The sequence below is a fragment of the Pteropus medius genome, unplaced genomic scaffold (assembly GCF_902729225.1).
Source record: "Pteropus medius unplaced genomic scaffold, Ma_sr-lr_union100, whole genome shotgun sequence".
NCBI lineage: Eukaryota > Metazoa > Chordata > Mammalia > Chiroptera > Pteropodidae > Pteropus > Pteropus medius.
Window position 1 is genome coordinate 1,840,664 of NW_024344241.1, and position 24,748 is coordinate 1,865,411.

Sequence of the window (24,748 nt, forward strand, 5' to 3'; positions counted from 1 at the left end):
ACTAACCTAAGAATGTTGGTCAGAAGTCAAAGAAAGTCAGAAGTCAAAGAAAATGCCTAGCCACTTCCACTTACAGCGGGAGGTACCTGCCGCCGCTTCACAGAACCTTAACACCCAGTGCGGAACACAAATGCCATTTCCGTATAATGCCTGTGAAATTTTAAAAGATGTACATAACTGACAGGAGTCTAACATGTGTTAATGTAACTCATTCTTCTCTGGATATCCAAAGCAGGGACTCAAAAATGTTCCAATTTTGTTATAGTAATCTTTGCCTTTCATATCGTTTTAGGGTTACCTAAAAACACCATCAAAAAAACCATCGCCTATCCCATCTTGTTTACTTTACATCAATACATACCAGTAATTGTAAGTGTAGCCCTAAGTGCAGGGTAAACGTTTAGGGGTTTGGTGGTTGGTCAAGCTATGGGATTTTCATTCTGAGTAGTAAGTGACGCGTTCAAAACAATGCTGGCAACACCTAAGCTACCAAAGACCCGGTTGTTGTAGGTACAAACTGAATTATAACGTCAGAGGCAACCCAAGTGTTACTTCAGTCCATCCTCACCAGAAAGCAGGTGAGAGTCCGGCAAGAAGAACATGAAAACAGAAAAGTACAATGACTTTGCACCATTTCATTTGGATCAAGCAGAGAGAAGAGTGAAACCCAAGGATTTCTTAATGCAGGTTCAACATTTTCCCCCTGGCCGCCTTCTCATATTTCAGAGCAGAGTCACTGACGTCTCCTCCTGCGTGAGCGCCCACGGAGCTGGGGGTGCCGGGGAGTGCCAGACCACTGTAACCCGGGAGGCTGGGGTAGCTCAGAGGCTCAGACCCAGGAACAAGTGGAACACCGACAGGAGGATGGGAACACTCGATCCGATGGGCGACCACTGCCCCTACGCCATTTTTAGTGGGTAAAGAAGAGCACTCCTCGCACCGTTGGGCTCACCTTGCCTGCTCTCGTCCCTCGTCCGGAGAGATAGAGTATGCGCGGTAGGTAACCTAGCCAACGCCACCGGCCACCCGAGTTCGATCAGGGGGCGGGGCCGTGCCACTGCGCACGCGCACAGGGACACATAGGCGGAAGTGGCGCGCCAGCGCGGGCAACGCGAGCACCTTGCGAGAAGACGGCGGCTGCGGTGGAAAGTACAGGAGTAGAAGAGGAGAAGCAGGAGGTGATAGCGACGAACCTGGGGAGGGGGAGACTGTTCCACTGGCTGGCGCCACCCAGGCTGGGGTCATCCTTCCAGGTGACACCCCGGCTCTGGAGTGGACGTGCCCCCCCGGGCCTTTCGCCTTGTTTGGGACCCAGATCCCCTCTCTCCAGAGAACCTTGATACTGTCGGTCTTCCTCATCCGTAACCAGCGTGCGGGGAGACAATGAGGTCGGGATTGAGAGCACGGGTGACTTCCTTTTTTTAAAGAACGGAAACCTGCTGGCATGGTTTCTAGGGAGGAGCATCTGCTGCTCCTCGTCACCTCTCCGCGCTCCAGCTGGAGAGAACTCGCTCAGGCCTTGGTGGGTGGACTCACAAGCATGGGGCCACTTAAGACGGTTGGGCGAGGGTCTTTTAACTACTGTCTGGGCCTCTGGAGGAGTGTCAGTCGCCTGGTTTCCCCAAGACTGCATTGCAATTAAGAACTACTTCCGGGTTCTGAGTTAAATGGACTCTGCTGTCCATTTGATTTGCAGTACAGAGTGATTATTCTTGCAAGGTTATTAAACTCATGTCATAAACTTCCACTAGAAGTTATTTATGCAGATTTCTCCGGTCTTTGAAGCTTAATTCTCTCCCCCACATTTTAATTTTTCTTTTATATATTGAAAGAAGGCCTGATGATTTGGTGCACTCAGGATTTTCTTGCTGATGGGCATATTCATTTCTTCTACGTTAGAATACCAGATTTCGAGAATTGATTTTTGGATAAACATTTTCTAAGAGAATTGAGATCGTCTGAGACTAGGAAGAGAGATAGCAGCATTAGAAAATAATTTAAATAAGTGTTATTTGTACTTAATTTCTAAATAAATTAGTAAACATATACATATATATATGTGTATATATAGTCCTAAATTTACCTTTCTCCCTTTGGGGAAAAAAGAGTTGCCTTCAAAAATTAGCACACGGTTTCTTGAATTTTGTGGAATGAAGTGAGTACAGAGAATTGGGACAGAATCGTGTTTTTCTGTTTTATAATCATACTCCATAGCTCAATTAATATCTAGAGTACAGTTAATCTAGGTAAAATGGCAAGATTCTTTTATTAGTAGCATTGAGTATGACAAAATACAAAATCAAGCTTTTCTCATGTTAGTCACACTGAAATGACAATTTCCTCATATTCTACCCTTTTGTAATGGGAGACTTTTCTTCTGAAGGTTGGAAAAGAGTAGATTAAGAAATTAACTGAAATAATTTCGACTTCAGTAGGTCATGGTAAACATCATCACTTACTTATTTAGGATCACAGTTATTGGATGTAAGAGCTCACAGTGTCCACCTTTATCAGTCACATGATCTGACCAGTAATGTTCTGATTAATAAAACTGCATTCTAAAAGCAAGGTCTTAAAGGGCAGGCTTTCTGGTGCTGGTGTCTCGAGTAAGCAAAGGAGTGAATTTATTACCATGTTCATTTTAGATGCTTTGTGAGAAATTTCAGTAATGCTATCAGTATTTTGGCACACATGTCCAAAAAGTGACAGTGCTCCTGGAGGGATTTAACTGCATATCTGGCACAGTTCTGCGGCTTATAAGATTGCCAATAGGTGTGTTAGAAGTGGCAAAGTATTGGAAAGAAGAGGAATACTGTTGATTATATGGTGTTTACTAAAGTGCAGTAGAGTCTTTCATTTAATGTTACACTTTTATTATGTGCTAGAACATCATGAAGATGACATCAGTCTCTTCCCTCAAGGATTCCATAAACTCGTAGGAGAAGCAGACATAAAAACAAAAAAAGTTATACCGTTATGATTTAGATATTGTAAAAATATACATAAAGTGCTATAAGAGTTCAGAGAATCAACCAGTTTGTAATGTGTAGGGCCTTAATCATAGGTACAGTTTTATCAGAAGTCCTGTTGAGCAATGTGAAAGCTGGATCAGAAAGGGAGAAGAGATTATACAACTAATCTAGTAATCTAGGCAAGAGAAAATAATTGCTTGATAATAGGGTCAGAAACAGATTTTAGATATACAGATGTAGAGTCAAGAGGAATCTTAGCAAAATATAGAATGTGAGGAAAAAGAAAGAATCTAGGATAACTTCTAGTTTTTAGCTTGATACCACTAAGTGAGATTGGGAATATAGGAAGAAGTGCAAGTTTGTTTTGAGGGGAAAATAATGAGTTCAGCTTTGGGCACTTAAAATGAGGTGCCAGTAGATCAGGATCTCAGGATAGAATTCTGGGTTGGAAATCCAGACTCATATTTTCAATCAAAGGGGGTGAATCTGCTTCAGCAGACCATTATCACCCTAGCAATATTTCTAAAAAGTTCAATAGTGATAACCAACATTTATGAGCTGTTTCACTATATGCTAGACACTTTTACATTTATTTTGCTTAATCCTAGCAAAAATCCTATGATAGGCATATTTTTACTCCTTTTTAAAGATATAGAACCTAAAGTTCAGAAAGGTTAAGTAATTTGCACAAAGGCTCCTCAGCTAAGTAGTAGCAAAGCTGGACCTCAAACTTAGAACTGTCAGAATTCCAAAGCATGGGGAAAGCACCATGCCATACTGCTTTCTTATAATATTAGGTAAAATTTCATTGAGTCATATGTCAGGCATTTTGCTAAAATCACAAACATCTCAACAGAAGGTGATTTGGGGAGAATATTTTTGATACCAATAAAATCAGGAAAGAGAGGTCTCCCAGAAGTTTTATTTATTCTCTGTGTGTAAATATGTAATCATTATTTGTACTTTCCTCCCAACCTCTTTTCTATAAGGTTTTTAGTTTTGCCCAGTTTGCCAACACCACAGTACATTTTAAAAATCATATTCAGGTAGAGAGTGAGTGGTTGCAAGCCAAGGTTCAGGGCATCCAGAAGAAGGACCACTTAATTTGGTTCATCTAAATATTGGATGCAGAGTATGCCAATCAGAAATGCAGAGACAAATAAGGTGAGTTTTACCTTTCCGGTTCTGTTCCCTCCTAAATTGAGAAATTACGGACAGTGTCACAAAGGAGGGAACATTCAAGCTCATCTTCAAATCCTGACCCAGAGAAAAAAGACATCAGGCTGAAAGCACACCATGAACACAATGCAAGAGTTTTTGAAAGTCCATGGTGTGTCTCAGGAATGAAATAATAGTCCATTATGGGCAGTTTAGGGCTTGATCGAAAGAAGTCAAGGGACAGGAAACTTAAAATCCTATGTGGGGCTAGATTTATGTGAATGGTACTCTTTATCCGTGCCTACACGTATGGAAAGTAGTTGTTCAGATTTTTTTTTCTTCTACATTCAAGATCATTTAAAGCACAGTCTATAAAGAAATTTGGATCTCAAGGGGACTTAAAAGTCTTTCAGAGATGACAGTGATTGAAACATAGTGTGAGAAGCAAGAACAATGTATAAAGAAGAAAAAACAGGTAAAGGAAAAGAAATACAGTCAAATTTCTTAAAATTACACATTTTCTGTTTGAAATATGGCAGTTACTCTGTAAAACAAATGTTCTTTGATACCTGAGTATCGTTAGTTACAAGTTGTATTTCAAGCCTTGACCTCAAGTTTAAATTACTGAGTAGATGCTATTTGATCTCTAAATCAGCCACTGGAAGTGATCATGAAGAGGTGATTCTAATTTTTACCATTTTATACCATCATATGAGTTTCTTTAAAAAGATTTCCAGAAGAGAGTTCACTGTTGTAATTATCCTTATCTTTTTTTTCCTCAACTAGAGTCTAAATTTTAGTTCCCACTGGGATTGTAACACTGAATTTTGTGGTGGTGTTTTTTTAGGAAGATAATTTTTTCTTCATAAGTTTGTTCTATTCTTTAATTTTCACAATACTCTTTCTTTGACCTTTATATGGGATTCATTTTTCAGTTCACATAAATCCAAAGAGAAATCAACAGTCATCTATGGAGCCTTCATGATTTACAGACTAACAGAAAGTGGTGGTTTTCCAGCTTTTTACAATCCCAAAGACTTTTTGTTTGTTTGTTTTAAACAGCTTTTTTGAGGTATAATTGATATACAAAAAAAACACACATGTTCAATAGATACAATTTGATGAGTTTGGACATAACTATACATCTGTGATACCATGACCATAATCAAGGTAATAAACATATCTGTCACTTCCAAAAATTCCTTTGTGTACCCTTTTTTGTGTGTGTGATTAAAAACACTTAACATGAGATCCACTCTCTTAACAAATTTGTAAGCACACCGTGTTGTTAACACCATAGGCACTGTGTTGTATACTTGATCCCTAGGACTTAATTGTACAATTGAAACTTTATACCTGTTGAACACCAACTCCCCAAAGACTTTTTAAATTAAAATGATTTCTCCAAAGGAAGAAAGCATTTTCTTTTTAAGGGATACTATTTGCTAAAGTATATATTTTTTTGATAATTTCTGATAAATCTAGCTTTTTAAGTAACTTAAAGTTGTTTGACTTGATTTTAAGATGTCATTACCAAATACATTTTACAATTATCTAAATAGAGAAGCATCGTTTGTTCTTTACTCTTCTGCAATTAAAGATTGATATTAATGTCGAAGATGTTATGCATAAACCATCATGGACTTTAAAAATTATATCCTTACTACATATAAAAACAATAAAGGCATGTTTATTTTTTTAATGAAATAAATGTGAGGTTGTTGTTGTGGAAAGATAAATTGGAGAATTGACATTGTTTTTGGTTGGAAGCTTGAATGGGCAATTAATATATTAATATTGAGAGAATGAGACAACTGTATAATTTTAAAAATGTGATTTGAAATATTTGGAGCATAATACTTTATGATCCAAATGTTTTGCTTAAATTGCTTGTTTCCTTCTTTAGGACTTAGCTCAGCAAGCAAATGAAAGACTGGACAAAGGAGAAAACACCAACAAAGAAAACTTTGGAAGCACTGAATGCAGCAAAATAATAACCATGGATCTCAAGTTCAGCAACTCCAGGAAATATATTTCTATAAGTGTCCCATCCAAAACCCAAACAATGTCACCACACATCAAGTCAATAGATGACATTGTAGTACTTGGCATAAATCTCAGCAAATTTAACAAACTTACTCAATTTTTCATATGTGTTGCTGGAGTTTTTGTATTTTACCTCATTTATGGATATTTACAGGTAAAAATGGTTATGTATGTTAATTATAACATAAGTCAGTAAGGGCACTTGCTAATAGTTTTATTCAAAATGTTTTTCTTTATAGAACTAGTTGACGTTTCCAGTATAGTAGTAGAACTTAAAAGCAAGTGTGAAAATGGGTCAAAATTTCAGTTAAATATTTTAAGTGAGGGGAGGGGAGCAGAGACAATCTTAAAAAATTAAAATTATGAAAAAGTTTGAAATAAAGTGTAGGTAATAATTACAAACTTGGTATATTAGAGAATGATTCAGGTAATGATTGGTATTTTAGAACATGATTTTCCAATAAAATTGATTGATAACACAAAAGCTATATTCCAGTCCATTCTTGATTCTTGGAGCTTAATGTAACAGGTTATATTTACAAAAGCATATCAGGATGTCTTATATTTTTCTAAGGGTATCTCTTTAATTCTGTAATTGAATCATTCTTTTTTGAAGCTCAGCACGTATTATGTTTTCATTCTTATTGATTTCTTCTAGTGTGACTTGGCCAGAACCTATTTTTCAGTGATATTTTTACCTATGCAAAAGATTTTTAACATTGCCACAGTTTGTCTCATATTTGTATTGTATTGTGGCATAACTATATACATTTGACCAGCAGCAAATTCCTAACCTTCAAAGACATGGGCTGGATGGGAGGATCTAGACTAGTGTAAACAGAATGTTTGAATGGACTAATATCATTAGTGAGTATTTTCAGCCAGTACCAACTTTACCTTTTTATGTAACTCTCTAACATGAGGGAAACTTTTATAATTCAAGAAAAGGAAATCGTTTTCTTCAAACACAGGAAATATTTCGGTATTCTGTAGTATTAATCAGAGTGATAATCTTTGTACTCTTTTCCATTGTCTTATAGAGGTGAAATATAAAAAGTAGGTATAAATGAAGAAGATGATTCATGACTATTCCTTAGCTTATAAAAATGCTATGAAGAGTATTAGTGTAAAACAAAAACAGGAATTAAAAATCTTAATATTTATTATAATAACTGATTTTCTCACTAGAAGATGACTAAAAAAATAGGTATCACAGTGAACAATGAAAAATAGTAAATTTTACCAAATAAAGGTTGGAATTTTTTGCTGAAAAACATTTTTTCTCCTTCAAAATGTCATTGTTACCAAGTAACTTGGGAGCAAAGTTAGCCTTCGCAAAAGAAAATGAATTAGAATTTACTGTACAGACTTTATTAAACTTTGATCAGAGATTTTAATTTATAATTAATTTATAATTTATAACTTATGTGCAAAGTTTCTTTTAAAATTAGATAAATTAGATGTTTGTAACATCACTGTCACTGTGAAAACACATTGCTACCAGCATATAATTGCATATTAAAATAGTGTAAAGAAAGTGGTTGGAGTTTTGTAATAAAATTAACTAATAAAATTAGCTATATATAGGTTTGTGTATTCCAAATAAAATTATATATGAATGCCAAAATATTAAAGATATTTTCATGTTTTATAGTTCATAAGCCAGAAAAATCCCAAATGCTTTATAGACTTGAACATGAAATCTAAATTTGGGGAGTTGTACAGTATTCTAAATGTACGAAATCTAGTTCAGGGTCTATTTAGAGGCTCTATTCAGTTGGTCTTTCTAAAGAAATATATACATCTCTTTAAAATTTATTTAAAATACAATTGAAATATACATATAGGGGAAAGTTTGATTTTTTTTTTTTAATTAAGCCAGATTACATTAAGGAATACCTCTTAATGACTTCTTAAGAATGTATCATTAACAATTATTGTAAGTATTACTTTATGGTATAACATTATGTTTAGGCAAAGTAACTATTTTCTCTATGGCACAAGTATTCCAAAAAATAACATTATTGATTTGAACTGATTATAGTCCTGTAGAAAAACAGGCCTGAGATAATAGACTACTCATGAAATAATGCTTTTTGAATAGTGAATTAGTTCTTAAATAAGCTACCTATGTCATTGTTTGGGGCAACTCTTGGTCTTTTTAAAAAAAAAAAGCGAAAAGCATAGAATAATGCTGTTTCTCCCTCCACTTCTTTATTTTTCTTCTGATTTTTATACCTGGATATCTAGTGTCAGTTCTTTGGAAAGGCCTCCTAACTACTCTAATTTTACCTCTGAGAAATCTTGTGATTTGAGTGTGTGTGTGTGTGTGTGTGTGTGTGTGTTATTCTGTTTTTTAGGAATTTATTGTAAGGAAATTGGTTTGCCTCTTGAACTTAACAATATCGATGTATCTTTTGACAGGAATTAATATTTTCAATGGAGGGTTTTAAGTCCTATGGCTGGTTCCTTACTTTAATACAGTTTGCATTTTACTCCATATTTGGCCTAATAGAACTTCAACTTATTCAGGACAAAAGGAGAAGGTATGTGGTTTGTTTGTATTTTTTGACAGTTAAGTTCACTAGCAGTAGTTAAATTTTTTGTTTTGCTCTTTGGGCATACAGAGTATATTAGCCATGAACTATACATTTCCCATTAATAAAATTTATCTAACACAAAGAATTTTTATCGATATAATCAGTTTATTAAAATATTAAATATGATATTTCAATATACACTGAAAAAATCTCTTAAGTGTCATGTTATCAAATAAAAATGTAGTTTAGGTGCAACTTGTAGTGATTGTCTTCTTGAAACAGGAGAAAGTGTTCAGATGTACCAAGGTGTTTCTATATTTTACTGAAATAGGTATGATTACTGAAAGATTATTGGAAGATTTACAGTGCTACTATATCAAAGTGGTGATATGAAATATCAGTGCTTGTTTTTATAGTGGTGTAAAAATGTATAGTTATTTCTTGTGGGATATATCCCACTTAACATCGCCATATTTGTAATGTCCAGTAGCTGAGATTGTATTCTGATATATCAGAGAAATTCCATAACATTCCTTTTCATCAAAACCAAAGGAATTTGTATGAGTTTATTTTAAATCAGCCATCTAAGTTTGAAAAATACCTTGAAATATTTTCATGGCATATAGAACAATATGCAGTAAAAACTTTGTCTCTGATTATAAACAGAAAGTGGTTAGGAAATTGAATATAACTTTTTGGGAAATATAAATATAGTTATCCTATATCCTAAAATGTGAATATTTCATGTATATATTGGACAGTTTAAATATAATAAGTATCTCTAATACTGTACTGACATTGTCTTCATTGATATAAATATTTAATCTTTCAATGAAAATAAAATTTTCCCAGCTTTTTTTCTTACATAAATGTTTTTGATGTCGTATGAAAATAACTATTAAACTTTAAATATTTAAATCTGTATCACCAGCATTTCTTCGTGGGTCTAATTTTTTACCTCTCAACCTCTCTGTATTGCCATAAATTATTAAGCAGTGATATTAAAAAATATTTGAATCTGAGAATATCTTTTTTATTATTTTCATGCTCTGAAATCTAAATCATTTAGCCATAGGTAATAGAATAAAAATTAATGAGATTATATTTGTCAAGACTAATATGTAAGGAAGCCTGATGACTCATTACCTATTGCAAACTGCTGGACTTCTGATTACTTCTGAAGTAAAAGAATCTAATGCCGTCTCTATTAAAAGTCACACAAAGAAATTGTATCTCCTCAGTGTTAAATTTTAAAAAGATAGACCTCCCTCTCAGCTACCCAAATGAGATGAGAGTGGCCTCAAGCCATGTTTATCCCAACCTTTAAACCACATGACCATACATATTTAAAGATAATATCATTTGTGTTTGATTTAAACATAAGTGAAAGAATCTGGTAGAAGAATTTATAGATGTATAACAAATAAAATTATGAATTGAAACCTTTTTATTCTAAAGCATCTGAAAAGCTATTTTTAAAAAAGTCTTTAAAGTTATGTTACAATGAAAATAAGCCTAATCACATATTTCTAAAATTATTTCTGAGTATTTACCCATCTCTGATTTTATTTGTGGCACTGCTCTTTAGACTTTTGCTTAGTTTTTTTCTTTCTTCCTCTGTTTGTATGAATACCAGTGTACTTGAAAGAGTACAAGATTTGGAGTCAGAAAACATCACTTTGAGTCTTGTACTGCCTCTTAATAGCTCTGAAAAGACCTCAGGGAAGTTTCTTAAATTCGCTCAGTTTTATTTTGAGGATCAAATGCGGTAATGTGTGGGAAAGCACATTATAAATTATAATTTCCTAAATATACTACTTGTTATTTTTCAACTAAGATTACCTATAACTTTATTATTAATTACTTTATTTGAGTTTTTAGTAAAGGCGATCTATGAAATCGGTTTTGAAGGGGCTTTTTAAAGTTACGATTTTCCCTCTATATCTAAGGAAATAAGCAGTTGGGGTGTTAAATAGGAATCCTGTAGGCAAGATGATGAAATCTAACTTCCTTATTTACCGATGAGAAAACAGACCTAGGGAAGTGCTGGGATTTTCATGAGATCATATAGCAAATTGCTGTCACAATTTGAGCCATTTGAATTTAGGTTTCCTGAGTTTCAGGCTGGGTTTTGTTTTTTTGTTGTTTTTTGTTTTTGTTTTTTTTTCCTACTTGTACTATACTGCTTTTCCTTGTGATTTTTCTGGCTTGAATTTTTTTTTTTTTTTACTTTTTGGCTACTGTTTGACTTCTGTGATTTTAGTCATTACCTAGAAAAGCAATGCTGTCCTTCCATGATGATATCCCACTGAGGGTTAAACCCCATGAACAGCATAAAAATCAGTGTTTGTGTACACTGATGCATACAGGCATGCCAGAATGTTTCTGTGTGCATTTTAAATGTTGGCCACTGTTAGGGATTAAGTAGGAAAGACCTCAAAATTGAAATGTAAGTGGCAATGATGCATTTTAATTGAATTTTTCCAGTAAATTATTTTGCCTTGCATGTAGCCATATAAAATATATGAAAGAATGTTGTTGGCCTTGATTTACACATGAACACAAATTCCAAATGAAACTAGATCTAAGTACACAACATAATCTAATTATGTGAATAGTGCTTCCTATGTTAGTTACACCAATGTACAATATTATTCTTTTTAGAGCATTAATTATCTAATCAAAGTGAGCATATGCTCACAGTGATAGCTCAAAATTCTGAAGATGTCAAATTAAGAATCTCCTTTAGGAAATCCAGATAGAACCCAAAATAGATTTGGGGTCATAAGGAGAGAGTCAGATTCCTCACCTGAAAGCTGATTATTTTAACATTTTATGGAATACAGAGTTAGAGATGAAGCAAAAGATAGCGTAGTAATATAAATTATGTCTATAGTTTTAAACCACCATGTACTTTTACTAGAGAAATTCTGCTCAGGTTACTCTAGCAGAATAGATGGATGTCTTTTTCCTAAAGCTAGGTGGAAAATTAGAAAACAGATCCAAAATTTAGAAGTTAAAATTATTTAAGGTGCCTTTTACTATTATAGAGGCCAATATTTTAAAAATCACTTTTTCCCCCTAAATTTAATCAAGATCATTTTTATGTGTAGCTAGAACTGCTATTAAAAAACTTTTTTTTATATACTTTATACCTTCAGTTAGAATCCAGGTAACTTTCTCATACTAGTTTTTTATATAGTTGAGAGTTCTCACTGATGATTGATTAAATAAGGATGAATTGTCATTTTTACCACCATCTTTTATACAAGCAGTGTTAGAACTTTAAAAATAGTGATATCTTACCAATATTTCTAGAAATACTAAACAAATTAGAAGAGTAATTAGACATTTACACATTGTAAACACATTAACAATAGTATGAATTGGGTCAGAAAATGAAGATTTTAAAAAATTGTCTTTTACAGAATACCAGGAAAAACCTACATGATAATAGCTTTTCTAACTGTGGGTACTATGGGGTTATCAAACACTTCCTTGGGCTACCTGAATTATCCTACCCAAGTCATCTTCAAGTGCTGCAAATTGATTCCTGTTATGCTAGGAGGAGTTTTTATTCAAGGTACAGTAATGATATGTTTTCATACTGTTTGTAACTAGTAGGATATATTATGACATCTAGCACAGGAAAAACATTAAACTTTGGTTAGTATTTTTAATGAACAATCTAGCTATTGTAACAATTCCGAGTGATATTTTTATAATACCTTATAAAAATAAGGTATTATAAAAACCAATACTTCTGTGATATATACCTTAGTATTTGAAATCAATAATTTGAACTTGGGTAAACTAAAAGTAGTATTTTGTTTTATTCTTTTAATCTGGGATCAACTACATTTCCAGAAATACTATATTCACATATTGAAGGCCTAGCTCAGAAGTACCTGGAAAGCTCCTTTTTTCAAATTTTCATTCTTCTGTTCTTCGGAGCTCCGCCCTCTATGTCCATTATACAAATAAATGGATATTTCTCATGTTGAGCAGAACTGCTTTTTTACAAATTCTGCTGGCTTATTGATTTCCTAGAGCCCCAACCAAGTTACAAGTTATGTAGAAATAGCAGTAAAAGAAGAGATAATGATAGCAACAAGCAGCCAAACAAATCGTTATTCATATGACTCTCATGAAGAATATTCATGTTTCAATAATCAAGTGTTTCTATATCACTAACATTGTTATACAGCCTGACCTCATTTTATGCCTTAGATGCCTTCCCCAAAAAACCTTTTAAAATGAAAGTACGTATGTCAACACTTCACATATAATTTCAGGACAACCGTTCACACAGGAAAAAATAATAATCTCAATTACATTTACCATCACAACTGACTGGGCATGTATAATATTTCCTTACAATACTTCCAGAATGTTACAATACATGGTTATTTAAATGTGAATATACTAAAGGAAATTAATCTTCACCATCCTAGAAGTTATTTATTTGATTAAGGTATTTGCAAACAGAACAGTTATATAGCTTGAATAATTACTCTGGTTACTTTGTAAACTTATAAACTATAAGAAAATGAATAGCCTTACATTATACATAAAGAAAAAGAGGCTCTAATTTCCACAAACTTTAAATATTCATATTTACTCACTACTACAACAAATAAAATAGAATCTCATTATCTATATTATAAGATGCTCACTGGTAATTTAATTTTCAAACAGTCTTCTGTGACTATATCATGCCTTGACCTAAGTGTCCTTCATATATTTTTGATGTTGGGTATAAGCAGATTCCTGCTCTACTTGGTTAAATACATACATCAAAAACTATGCTGAGTGGGTATTTGCATAATGAGATTGACTTATATTTGTATTTTGCACAGGAAAACGTTATAATGTTGCAGATGTGTCTGCTGCAGTATGTATGAGCCTTGGTCTGATATGGTTTACCCTAGCTGATAGCACAGTTGCACCAAATTTCAACCTGACAGGTAAGGAGTTTTATTGTCTACTTAGATTTTGTAGGCAGTTTGGTTTAGAGTAAGAATTTTTAGTTTCATAAGGATTTTAAATGATGGTCTGACATGTGTAATTCTCATATCTAACATAGCTTTCGAGCGTTCCAAAAGATATAGTAAAAATATTACAACTCTCGAAATATACAATTGTTTTTAGTACTCATATATTTTTGATTTGACAAGAAGCTGTTTGCCCAGTCAAAATATGTTGTCAGGTACATGATAGGTCAATTTATTTGGGCTGAACTGGAAATATATGCATGAATTATAGGAGAACCACAGTAATTATTTTATTCTCATGTATTTAAAAAGATTGAAACTTGCACATTTACTTGTCATTGTTTTAGCTAAGGACGGAAAGTTATGCTGTGCTTTAATGTTAAACTGGGTGATATAAATATGGTCATAACCTTAACATACTTAAAGTTTCCACCATAAATAGTTTCCTCCTAGTGTGCCATGTGGAATTTTGTAAATTTTGGATTTTTCAAAAGCAGAATAGGTATTATAGTATGTTTAGAAATAAATAAGAATTAAAAAAAATGTGTGTTGGAATTTTTTTTCATTCTAAAGACCTTATGGAGAAATCGTATATATACATAATGTCATTCTTAACTATTGAGTTTTACTCATAGTTATTTTAGTATCACGTTTCCTAGCCTGACAAAATGGTATTTAAAATATCTAGGTCTTAAAAGGAATTCTGAGAGAACAGGAAAAAAAAATATGCATATATCAACAAGTACAAAGTATAGTGAGTATAATTACTTATGGAAAAAAAAGTATTACGTAATGAAGAAAATCATTTTACATCAGCTTCGCTGTTCTTACCTTCCTTAGGAACCTGGTTAACCAGGCTAAGTTAATAGATTTAAATGTAACTAGTTCAGCCTCTTAGAGCAAGTCTTTACCAACTAGAAGCTCCAGTAGAACCTCTTACATTTGTTCTTTCACCTTGGATCATTTGGAGTGCCAGGGATCATTATTTCAATGAGTTTTACTCTGAGAAAGCTTATAGTTGCACATGTTTCTAACATGGTTTAGATTTTTCAGACACACTTTGTTTTCATGTCAGCAAATCTAAAAGGAAGATTATATTTGAAAACTGAGCAACTTAACTTATGACAAAGCAGTTTAAGAGAACTCACAAAACTTACAGTCAGAGACATGGCATCAAATTCTGTTTGAATCACTTAAAAATATAACCATGACTAAATTGCCAGATGCCTTTGTGCTTCACTTAAAAACAGAGGTAATGTTGATAATTCGCCTCACACAATAGTAGCTATATAAGGTAGAATGAGATGATGGAATAATGGATGTGAAAGCATGTATACCTGGTGGGGTGAAGATGATGGAAAGAGGTGGTTCTGTAACTTCTCACTGTAGCATAAGTGCTAACTCTTCTGAGTTCTGTGGAAATAGTTTTGTAGAGAATTAGAACCTAAATATACTTAATTATTAAGAATAGTTATGGGCACTTATCATAATCCTTATCTATAAGAATATATTATCTAAAGGAGATTAGATTAACCTAAAATGGCCAAAATAGACATAAATAAATTTTGATTGTATAAAGGGAATATATCAGATTTGCTTATTCAAATAAATGTCTACCTTTAAAATATTCCCCTTAGGATACACTTTAGTTATTTTCATAAAAGTATTTCATGTTGCTGTTGTTCAGAACATTTTTGAAATGTCTTCGAATAGCCTTTTAGGATTTAGGCCGTTATTTTCAGGAGCTTCAGTAATACCATGTGTTTTTCTTTTGAGGACAGATATGATATTTGAAACAAGTAAAAGAGCATTGAGAATCAAGTTTGTAAATAAAAATGCATGATTAGGTAATAAATACCTAAGTTAGATCATAAAAAGTCAAATTGTAGATTAAGTATGAAAACCTGAACATTTTCAAGTGTATAATATGTATATATATTTTTCTGCTACCTTTGATTACTTATGCATTTAAAGAAAATAAAAAGAGAAAACTCCCTTAAATTCCATCGGACTCACAGATGTAACCAAGACTGCTCTTTATTCTTTCTGTAAAGCACCATGACTGGTGACCAGTGTCCTAAACATTCGGAGTTAAGACCCTGCTTCTTAGGTAGACGTGCACATCTGTATGAATGTGTTGATTTCTGGTTTCATTTAGGCCAGTTTTATCTCTTATTATAATTATACAGTAATTAAATATATACTTGAATTGTTCAAAAATGAGTTTGAAGAATTGTTTCTGTAGGTATGAATGAGACAACTGCAAAAATTGGGAATATTATGAAAATATGAAAGGATTCTGCACTCTGTTTCAGAAGTTCCTAATTTTTTGGTGTACTTTTTAACAAAAAACAAATTTCATAAAGAATGTGTTACGAGTAGTTTAAACAAAAGAGAAAGTGCAGCATTTTAGTTAGGACTGCTACTCAAAGAAAAGACCTTGGCAACTTCATGCATGTTTATGTGTTTTAAATTAAACATTTTAATAATTTTTTTTATGATTTTCCCTCTGCACCTGATTTCTGTAATTGACTAACCACCAATCCTAATAAATCTTCTAAGAATTTCTTCTATATTTGTTTAATACAATATTTCTTTCAGACATATAATCTAGTTTAAAAGCAGAACTATTATTTGATATGATAGTGAAACACAATAATCGTGATGGCATTAATGCAGTTTATTAGTGCTATTGTTTTTTTTTTAATAACATCACCTATGTGCCTGTTACAACTGGTTATGGATAAAAATACTCCTTTTTACTGAACAAACATAATTTAAGACCTGCTTTTGATTTTTAGCTCAATTAAATCTGCTAAATCTTGATTATCATTTGTATGTTTAAATAAGGAGGTTGTTTTCTTATGCCTTCTTGAAGGTGTGATCCTTATTTCCCTGGCACTATGTGCAGATGCTGTCATTGGAAATGTTCAAGAGAAAGCTATGAAACTGCATAATGCTTCTAATTCGGAAATGGTAAATACTCTAGCAGTTTTTTCTTCATTCAGACAGACTTAAAAATGGAGATATACTTAATTTTTTGAAGTAGTTACAGTATTACAGACTGGCATTGCATTTTTAAACTAGTTTATCATATATTCTTTAAAGTATAGTACATTCGAACATAGGAAGAAAAAAAGTAAAAATGCTACTGCTAATAGCTTATTATAGAGTATTTGATAAATTTTTCTTCAGCAATTAATAGTTTTTTACATATTTTTAAAAATTCTCTGTTACATAATTTTTCTCCTCTCTTTGTATTTGGTATTGCTTTCCATTTAGAAATTTGTAATTTCTATGTGATCCAGTTTATCTTTTCCTTTATGGCTTCTGGCTACGTATTATGATTGCAAAGGGCTTTCCTGACTCAAGATTTAAGAATTTTATCCATGTTGCCTACTAGTTTTATGATTTCCTCTTTTATTAAGTCTTTGATCCACTCAAAACTTTAAAAGTTTTTCTCCATATAGCTATCCATCCATTTCAATATCATTTATAGAATAATCCACCTTTTCAGCTTATTTTAAGTGCCTTCTTATTTCATATTCTAAGAGTTCAAAATTGTATCCTTTTGCATTTATTTCTGCACCAGAACCATATGATGACAGCAGCTTAATCATACATTTACCATATGTTAGGACTAGCCACCATTGTTCCTTTTGTTTTTCAGAATATTACTACCAGTAGTTATTCTTGGGTGTTCATATTCCCAAATAAAGTAGAACTCCCATTGATATTATGATTGGTATGGCATTGAATTATAAATTAAATTAGGGAGAATGGCATCTATACCCTTGATTCTTTCAGTCCAAGAATAAGGTATGACTTTCCTTTTATTCAAGCATTCTTTTAAAAATGTCCCTTAGATTTTAAAGTTTTCTTCATATATACTAAGCATATTTCTTTTGAAGTTATTGTTAGGGGTTTCATCTTTTTGCCATTGTTACTGAAATAATGCCTTTTCTTGCAATATATCTTCTAACTGGTTGGTATTTGTATATAGGAAAGCTATTGTGTGTGTGCGTTTACATTAATTTTATAGCCAGTCACTTTGCTAGACAGACAGAACTTACTGCATTAAGGATCTATAGGACTGGCCTTTCCCGTTACTTTGTCAGCAGAGTAGTGATACTCTAAGAAGTCCCTAAGAACAAAGGAACTTTAATCTTGGTCAGTTTTCTTGATCATCATTACCATTCTTCCTAGATAAGGTAAAGATAAGAGAATTAAGGAAGTGTAGGTACTTAGAAAGTTTATGTAATACAGTGGTTAAGACCATAAGTCCTGGTCTCAGATAGCTTCAGTTCACATCCTCATTTTACTGACTCTCTTATTTGGGGAAAATGACCTAATATCTCTACGTTTTAGTTTCTTCATCTGCAAATTGGGAAATAATGATTAAAAGTACCTCTCTCATAGGTTAGTCATGAGAAATAAGTGGAATAATCCACATAGTGCATACAGAACATTATTAGCACAGCACCTGACACATAGCAGGTACTTAAGTTTGATTCTGATGTAGACTGTGTTGATAAGGAGTATAATAAACTGGAATGGAAAAAGTAGTAGGAAAATTGGGAAATTAAACAATAAATATGCCATATACTGCTTATTTTCATTATATTTTAATGTCTGCAAACTTAATGTTCGGGTTTTTCATGTTTAATAAGTTGCTTTAATTTTGTTTTGTTTTGTTGATGTATGTTTTTAGAATCCCAACATTAAAATCTGGTTCGAATTCATTATTAAGCCAGGCGAAAAATGAATAATTATGTAACTATATTTAAAAAGATCTGCACTGATGTGCTTTACATAAAATAAGGCATAGACTTATAAACAGGATCAACTATTATTTCCACATATTGAAAATTCTTCATTTTCCACCTCTGGTTTGATAGCACTTTTTTCCACTTTATTTTTATCTACTCTAGGTTTTGTATTCATATTCAATCGGTTTTGTGTACATTTTATTGGGATTGACATGCACTAATGGATTAGGCCCTGCAGTAACATTTTGTTCAAAGGTAAACATTAATTACATTTTAAAAAATAAACATCTTCCATTAAATAGTTTCCTCTATATTTCTAATTCCCCTTGTTCAAAAAGACTTTTTTATGTAATTTGATAACTTCTTTATATGCAGATCAGAAATTATTTCAGAAATGAAATGATTTATATTTAAATTTATTTTATCCTTGCTCTACCCTTTAATTTTTAAGATATTCATGATGTAGAAGTTGTAAATTTTAAAGTTCATCATTATTTTTCCATTAAATCAGGACTAAATAAGAATCTTTGCTTGACTGCATTGTTGAATGGCTTATTATTGCTCAAAAAGTTGATTAAAATCTGTAGTTTTATTTCATTTGTAATACCTCAGGGTTTGTTTTGCATTTTTCTAACAGGCTTTTTTATATGTTGCAGAATCTAATTCGGACCTATGGTTATGCTTTCCTTTTTTCCCTCACTGGGTATTTTGGAATCTCCTTTGTTCTGGCTTTGATTAAAATTTTTGGTGCACTTCTTGCTGTAACAGGTAGGAATGACATACTTGCTTAGGTTATGAAATAGGATTTAAATTTTCTCTGATACTCTTTTCCAAAAGATAAGGGCAGCATCTACTCTTCATTAACAAGAAAATTACCATATTTCACCAATTTATTTCTCGGCTTATGGTATTTCTTTAAAATTCTAAACAAAATGATGTTTTATCTTAATTTTGCATTAAAGGTTTAATTTTAAAATTAAATATATACTTTTATATACATAATAACTTAAATACATTAAAAGAACTTTTTTATTAAAAAGTATGATAGGATGAATACCTTCAGAGAAAAATACTGCCTTTATACACTTTAATTTATACCTGAAAATTCTCATTTTGTTGCACTTAAAGTATGACAGGTTGATTTTAAACAAAGCTTTTGGACCTTTCTCTTTTATACTTTCTAGTACATCAACCAGATAAGATTCTCTTTTTACTAATAATTATTATGCATCTGCTCTGTGGGTATTTTCCTCTCCCTTTAGAGGGATGGAGGTTGTATTTTTCTGCTTTATAGGAGTGAGGGCAACAGGTGAGGGACTACAGGTAAGGCTTAATGAGGACAACAGATGACTCCCTGTGCTACCTTGTATCGTTTACCAAGTGAATGGTATAGATGACAAGTGCTCTTGGCATCTCTCATAAGGAGAGAGCCCTGAAGCCAGGATTGGAAGTAGTGCGGCATGTTAAAAAGAGCGCTGGCTTGCAGTATCATAGAAGGTGGAGCCCAGTCTCAGCTCTGATATTTAATGATGTGTGACCTGGAGAGTAGTCTCTTATAGTCTCTCTTCTTCTTTGGGCTTCATTTTTCTCTTTTGTGTAATGATTAGTTGGACTTGATCATCTCTAGCACAGATTTGTAGAATTTGCATTTAAAATGCATGTATATGTTAGTCATTTACCTGATTTTAAATTTCCATTGTTTTAGAGGACTACTTATTTTAATGCTCCAGAGTAAATTAAGCAAATGAACAAATATCTCTCTCTTTGTAAAAGTATATTTGCTTCCTAACTTTTCTCTTTACTTACCCATGTATGACTCTCATTTTTAAAGTTTACATCCTGATAGCAAATAGAGAAAATTTAATTGTAGATCAGGCCATATCACTAATCTTTCAAGTCATCTCATGTTATCAAAAAAGACTGCAAATTCATATACTTTAGCTTAGGTTCCAGTTTTGCTTGTAAGATAATAACTGTTTTAAAAGGGTCTGATATCAATTGATATGTATTGATTGAGCCCTGTGGTTAGTATAAAGAAATGTGAGATGCAGTTCTTGTCTTGAAGATATGGGCCAGTTTATTTCTCTCATAAAAGAAATCCAGAGGTGATAATGATAATTACAACTAATACATATGAAGCCCTTATTATGTCCCAGGTGCCATTTTAAGTATTTTACATATATTATTTACCTTAATCTTCAAATAACCCTAAAAAGTAGGCACTATTATTATTCCATTTTACAAACAGATAAACTAAAGCACAGAGAGGTTAAGTGACTTGCCCACTTGTCAACGAGCTCGTAAGTTACAGAGTCATAATTACAACTGAGCTAGTCTGGCTCCAGACCTGGCTCTTAACCCACGTACGGTACTACCTCCTGAGCTGGTGTCTCCACACTCACTAGGAATCCAGGCTCCTTCTGTCTACTCTGACATCTTCATCCTCATTCCAGGCAGTGGTATGGAGCGAAGATGAAAGATACACCTTTCTCTTTATGGAAACTTCCTAGAAATCACACTCTCAGAAATAGCACTTCGGCTCACATTTTTGTTTTCCAGAACCTAATCACCTGACCACACCTAGTTGCAGGAGAGGATGAAAGGTATGCCCAACTAAAAACAGGGGTCCTTTTACTAAAGTAAAAAGAAAGACAGGTTTTGGGAATCGGGCTTCAATACGTTCCCAAAACAGTTCATTTGGTGTTTGTTCATTCATGCATTAAACACCAAGAGACAGGAATTTTAGAGTCTGGGGAGATAAGGATGAATAAGACAAGGAACTAAGTAAAGCACACAGTCCAGTGGGAAGATAGCAACTGATCATGTAAAGTGGGGGAGAGGTTATAATGGGAAATGTGCAACATGCCTCTCTCTACCTGATGGGACAAGGAAGGAAGATTTCAGGCCTTAGAGCAAGACTTTGAGATAATAACTTGAAGGACAAGTAAAAATTAATACATACATGTGAAGAGGATTGATTGTAAGCGTTACTCAAAGTCTTATCTAAAGATAACCACTATTAAGATACTAGTATGCTTTTAGATTGCTACTTTTAAAAAATAACCCTGCTCTACCTAATCATACCTTCTTTGGGACAGCCTTTACTGCTAAAGTAAGTCTCTCGAAGGGATGACCTTCCTCCATCATGTCATGGCCTCCATCAAGTGCTTATTACAGTTGTCTGTATTATTTTATATCTATACTCCTATTAGATTGTAAACTCCATAGTAGCAACAACAGTGATTTTTTTCTATGTTTTTTGCTTTTCATTGTTTCCTTTCACCTCGCATAGATCCTGGCACTGAGTAGGCTCTGTGAATATTTGTTGAGTGAATGATACCCAAAATATTGCCAGGATAGTAGGTACCTTCTAAACCAATCATTTTTTTCCCTACAGTGACAACAGGAAGAAAAGCAATGACTATTGTACTTTCATTTATATTCTTTGCTAAACCATTCACATTTCAGTAAGTACTTTTTAATTCAACAAGTTTCTCCACTTTGGGATACTTTGTTTTACATGCCTTTTAAACAGCCTTAATTCTTTATAAAGTATATTTTTTTATCCTGACCCCTAATTTATTGATATCTTCTGCTGTTTCAGAAATGTATGTAATTATTTTAAAGAAATCATTTTGTACACTTACCTAACCAGTTTCAGTGCAAATGTGACCTGCTTGCAATATAAATAAATGAATGTGAGTGATGTGTTGAGGTTAAGGGATACATTCCCCCTTGCCCTAGTGCGAGTATATAAATTATATAAATTTACATATTTATATAATTTTTAAATTGTTGGTTTATTCACTGCCTTTTTCTACAAAGGAGTTCAGGTAGAGTAGTATTGTGTAAATTGTGCTCTAATTATTTTATTTGTAGCTTTTAATGAAAGCCTTTGTTTTCTTTACTATCTGGGATGTGTTTGAAATTAGCATCATTTAAACTTAAGTTGGTTAGGAATTGAGAAGATTCAAACCTAGAAATTATCAATGTGTAAACTTAAAGGTAACAAAATAAATTCCCATCCATGTATTATTTGTCTTCTATAAATTAGTTTCTCTTTCTACATGCGGTAGCTATACATTATAATAATGTTTGCCAATTCCCCTTTCTCAGGATGTTCCCCTTTTTCTCTCTCTATATTCTACCTAACTAGGATAACTAGTTGGGCTGCTGTATTGTGTTCCCAAGATGGCCATTGGCAGATTTATGTATCTAGTGCTTTTAGTATACTCTTAAGACTTTTAGTAGGAATTGGACTTCAAATTTATTATTATCCTTAAAATTCAAGTGAACTTACATTTAGTATTTTGTAAAATACCTTATTTCTGTATATACTTAATATAAAAGATATGAAATTCTATCTAATCTGATCAAACACTACAATTTTTATTTTAATGCTATTATTGTAGGCTTCCAATAGTAAAATTTTATTACATAATTTCTGTGAACTCATCACCAAATTCTGTGGTTAATCATAAATTGTTATCTTAATATTAATTTTTCCCCTATTTTTTTCTCTTAGGTACATATGGTCTGGTTTGTTAGTTGTCCTTGGTATATTTCTCAATGTTTACAGCAAAAATATGGATAAAATAAGACTACCATCACTATATGATCTGATAAACAAAACAGCAGAAGCAAGAAAATCAAGGACGTTGGCACAAACTGTATAGGTAGTTATTTGGGCTGTTTAACATAGAATTCTAAGGGAACAATCATCAATTAATTAACTTCCCAAAGGGATTATAAAAACCAAAAGATCTGAAGGCACACTCTCCATTTGTGACTGGATTGCATATGAAGTCAGCACTTATCTTCAGAGCACTTGTTCGTTTGACTTCTGAAGCAATCAAGAGAGCCGCATCTGTCACACCTTAGAATAAAATGTCAATATGAAGGATTGTAATTCTTAGCAGTTTATTGAGAATTTCACTGGAAATGGACCATGTTTCAAGACTAATTAGATATCATGAATCAAAGAAATGATATGTAATAGAAGGTTGTTTATTCATTCCATTTTGGTGGTATTATTTAAACTCATTCTCTGTTATAAGAGTGAACTGATGATTTAAAGTCTAAAGAAAATAACTTCATTATAAATAAAAATGATTCTGTGATTTCTTTTTAAGAATGTGTTGATAGAATTTACTAAGGGAGAGGCGAAGGGTGGAGTAAGGCTTTACATCAACTTTAAAACTTAGGCTTTTCTCTGATAATTTAAAAGTGTTCTTTAATAGAAAACATGCTTTAAATTTTCTGTAAAATATAGACAGTATATGAAAAGGAGTCATACCATATCCTGTAAGTATCTATCACAAGAAAAATTTACTACTATTCATCAAAGAAGTGCTAAAAGATTTAATCATTTGGATTTTTTAATTGAAGAGAAAAGAATTTGTCTTAAATTATTATAAAATAATAAAATTATTGTTTTTCTCACAAAAGCGGAATCCCTGGCAAGTTAAAAATGAAATTGGATAAAGTTAAGAAATACAAATAGATTTAGCAAATGTGTATAGTATGTTGCTTGCACAGTTTTGAATCTGAACTCATAGAACTCAAAAGATTTTGGCCCTCGATTTTTAGCAGGGAGTTTTGGGATTTTTTCAACTATTAAAAAAATTCTACTAATCGTAATTTTCAGTATAAGTAATGTTGGTTAAAACAGCTCAGTATCTGTGTTATCGGTGGTATCACTAATATTTTGTCAATATAATATACTTGGGATATTTAATCTCAGTTCTTAAACTTCCATTGTATTCTGCTGGTGACTTAAACCTGGTGTGTGCATATGTGGGTACAACAGAGTCTATGATAATTTCAGGATTGAGCATGAAGAATTCTGACTGATTTTCATTTGTTACATGTTAAAATACTGGGGGTTTTTCCCCCAAATGATAATCACTTTTTAAGTTTTCACATTTTAAAATGAAAGGAGTCTTAATTTTTACTTCATTATGCTGCCTTAAACTCTAAAACAATAAGGATTTATACTTTTAAAAAAAGTTTTCTCAAATCTTTGATAAAATATTATAATTTTAACTTATCAGGGAATCTTTTTACCCTCTACACTTTTCTAAGTTTTTACCACTGTTTGCCTATTAAAACTCCTCATTGCACTCCTCAATTTTAAACAGTTTAGCACTGTTTAAAAGTCAGTTTTCCAGCCTAATCTTTTATACTTCATTTCTGTTTTTTTACCTGCCATCAGATGAAGATACATTTCATCTCACTTATTTATATCCATGGAATCATCTTAATGAATA

At 32.6% G+C, this 24,748-nt stretch overlaps 1 protein-coding gene across 6 annotated transcripts; it reads left to right on the forward strand.

The window, feature by feature from the left end:
• The first annotated feature begins 798 nt into the window (after positions 1–798).
• SLC35B3 (solute carrier family 35 member B3) lies at positions 799–23,610 on the forward strand. Of its 6 annotated transcripts, none has more exons than XM_039869366.1 (11): positions 1,079–1,178; positions 4,483–4,605; positions 6,037–6,330; positions 8,601–8,722; positions 12,145–12,299; positions 13,576–13,683; positions 16,589–16,686; positions 18,642–18,734; positions 19,136–19,247; positions 21,877–21,946; positions 23,005–23,610. In XM_039869366.1, the coding sequence occupies exons 3-11, from the start codon at positions 6,130–6,132 to the stop codon at positions 23,153–23,155; spliced, it is 1,110 nt and encodes a 369-aa protein (XP_039725300.1). In that variant the 5' UTR covers positions 1,079–1,178; positions 4,483–4,605; positions 6,037–6,129; the 3' UTR covers positions 23,156–23,610. The 6 variants fall into 6 exon arrangements, with proteins under 6 accessions (XP_039725304.1, XP_039725305.1, XP_039725302.1 ...); XM_039869367.1 differs by lacking the exon at positions 1,079–1,178 and adding an exon at positions 1,245–1,388; XM_039869370.1 differs by lacking the exons at positions 1,079–1,178; positions 4,483–4,605 and adding an exon at positions 799–996.
• The last annotated feature ends 1,138 nt before the right edge of the window (positions 23,611–24,748 follow it).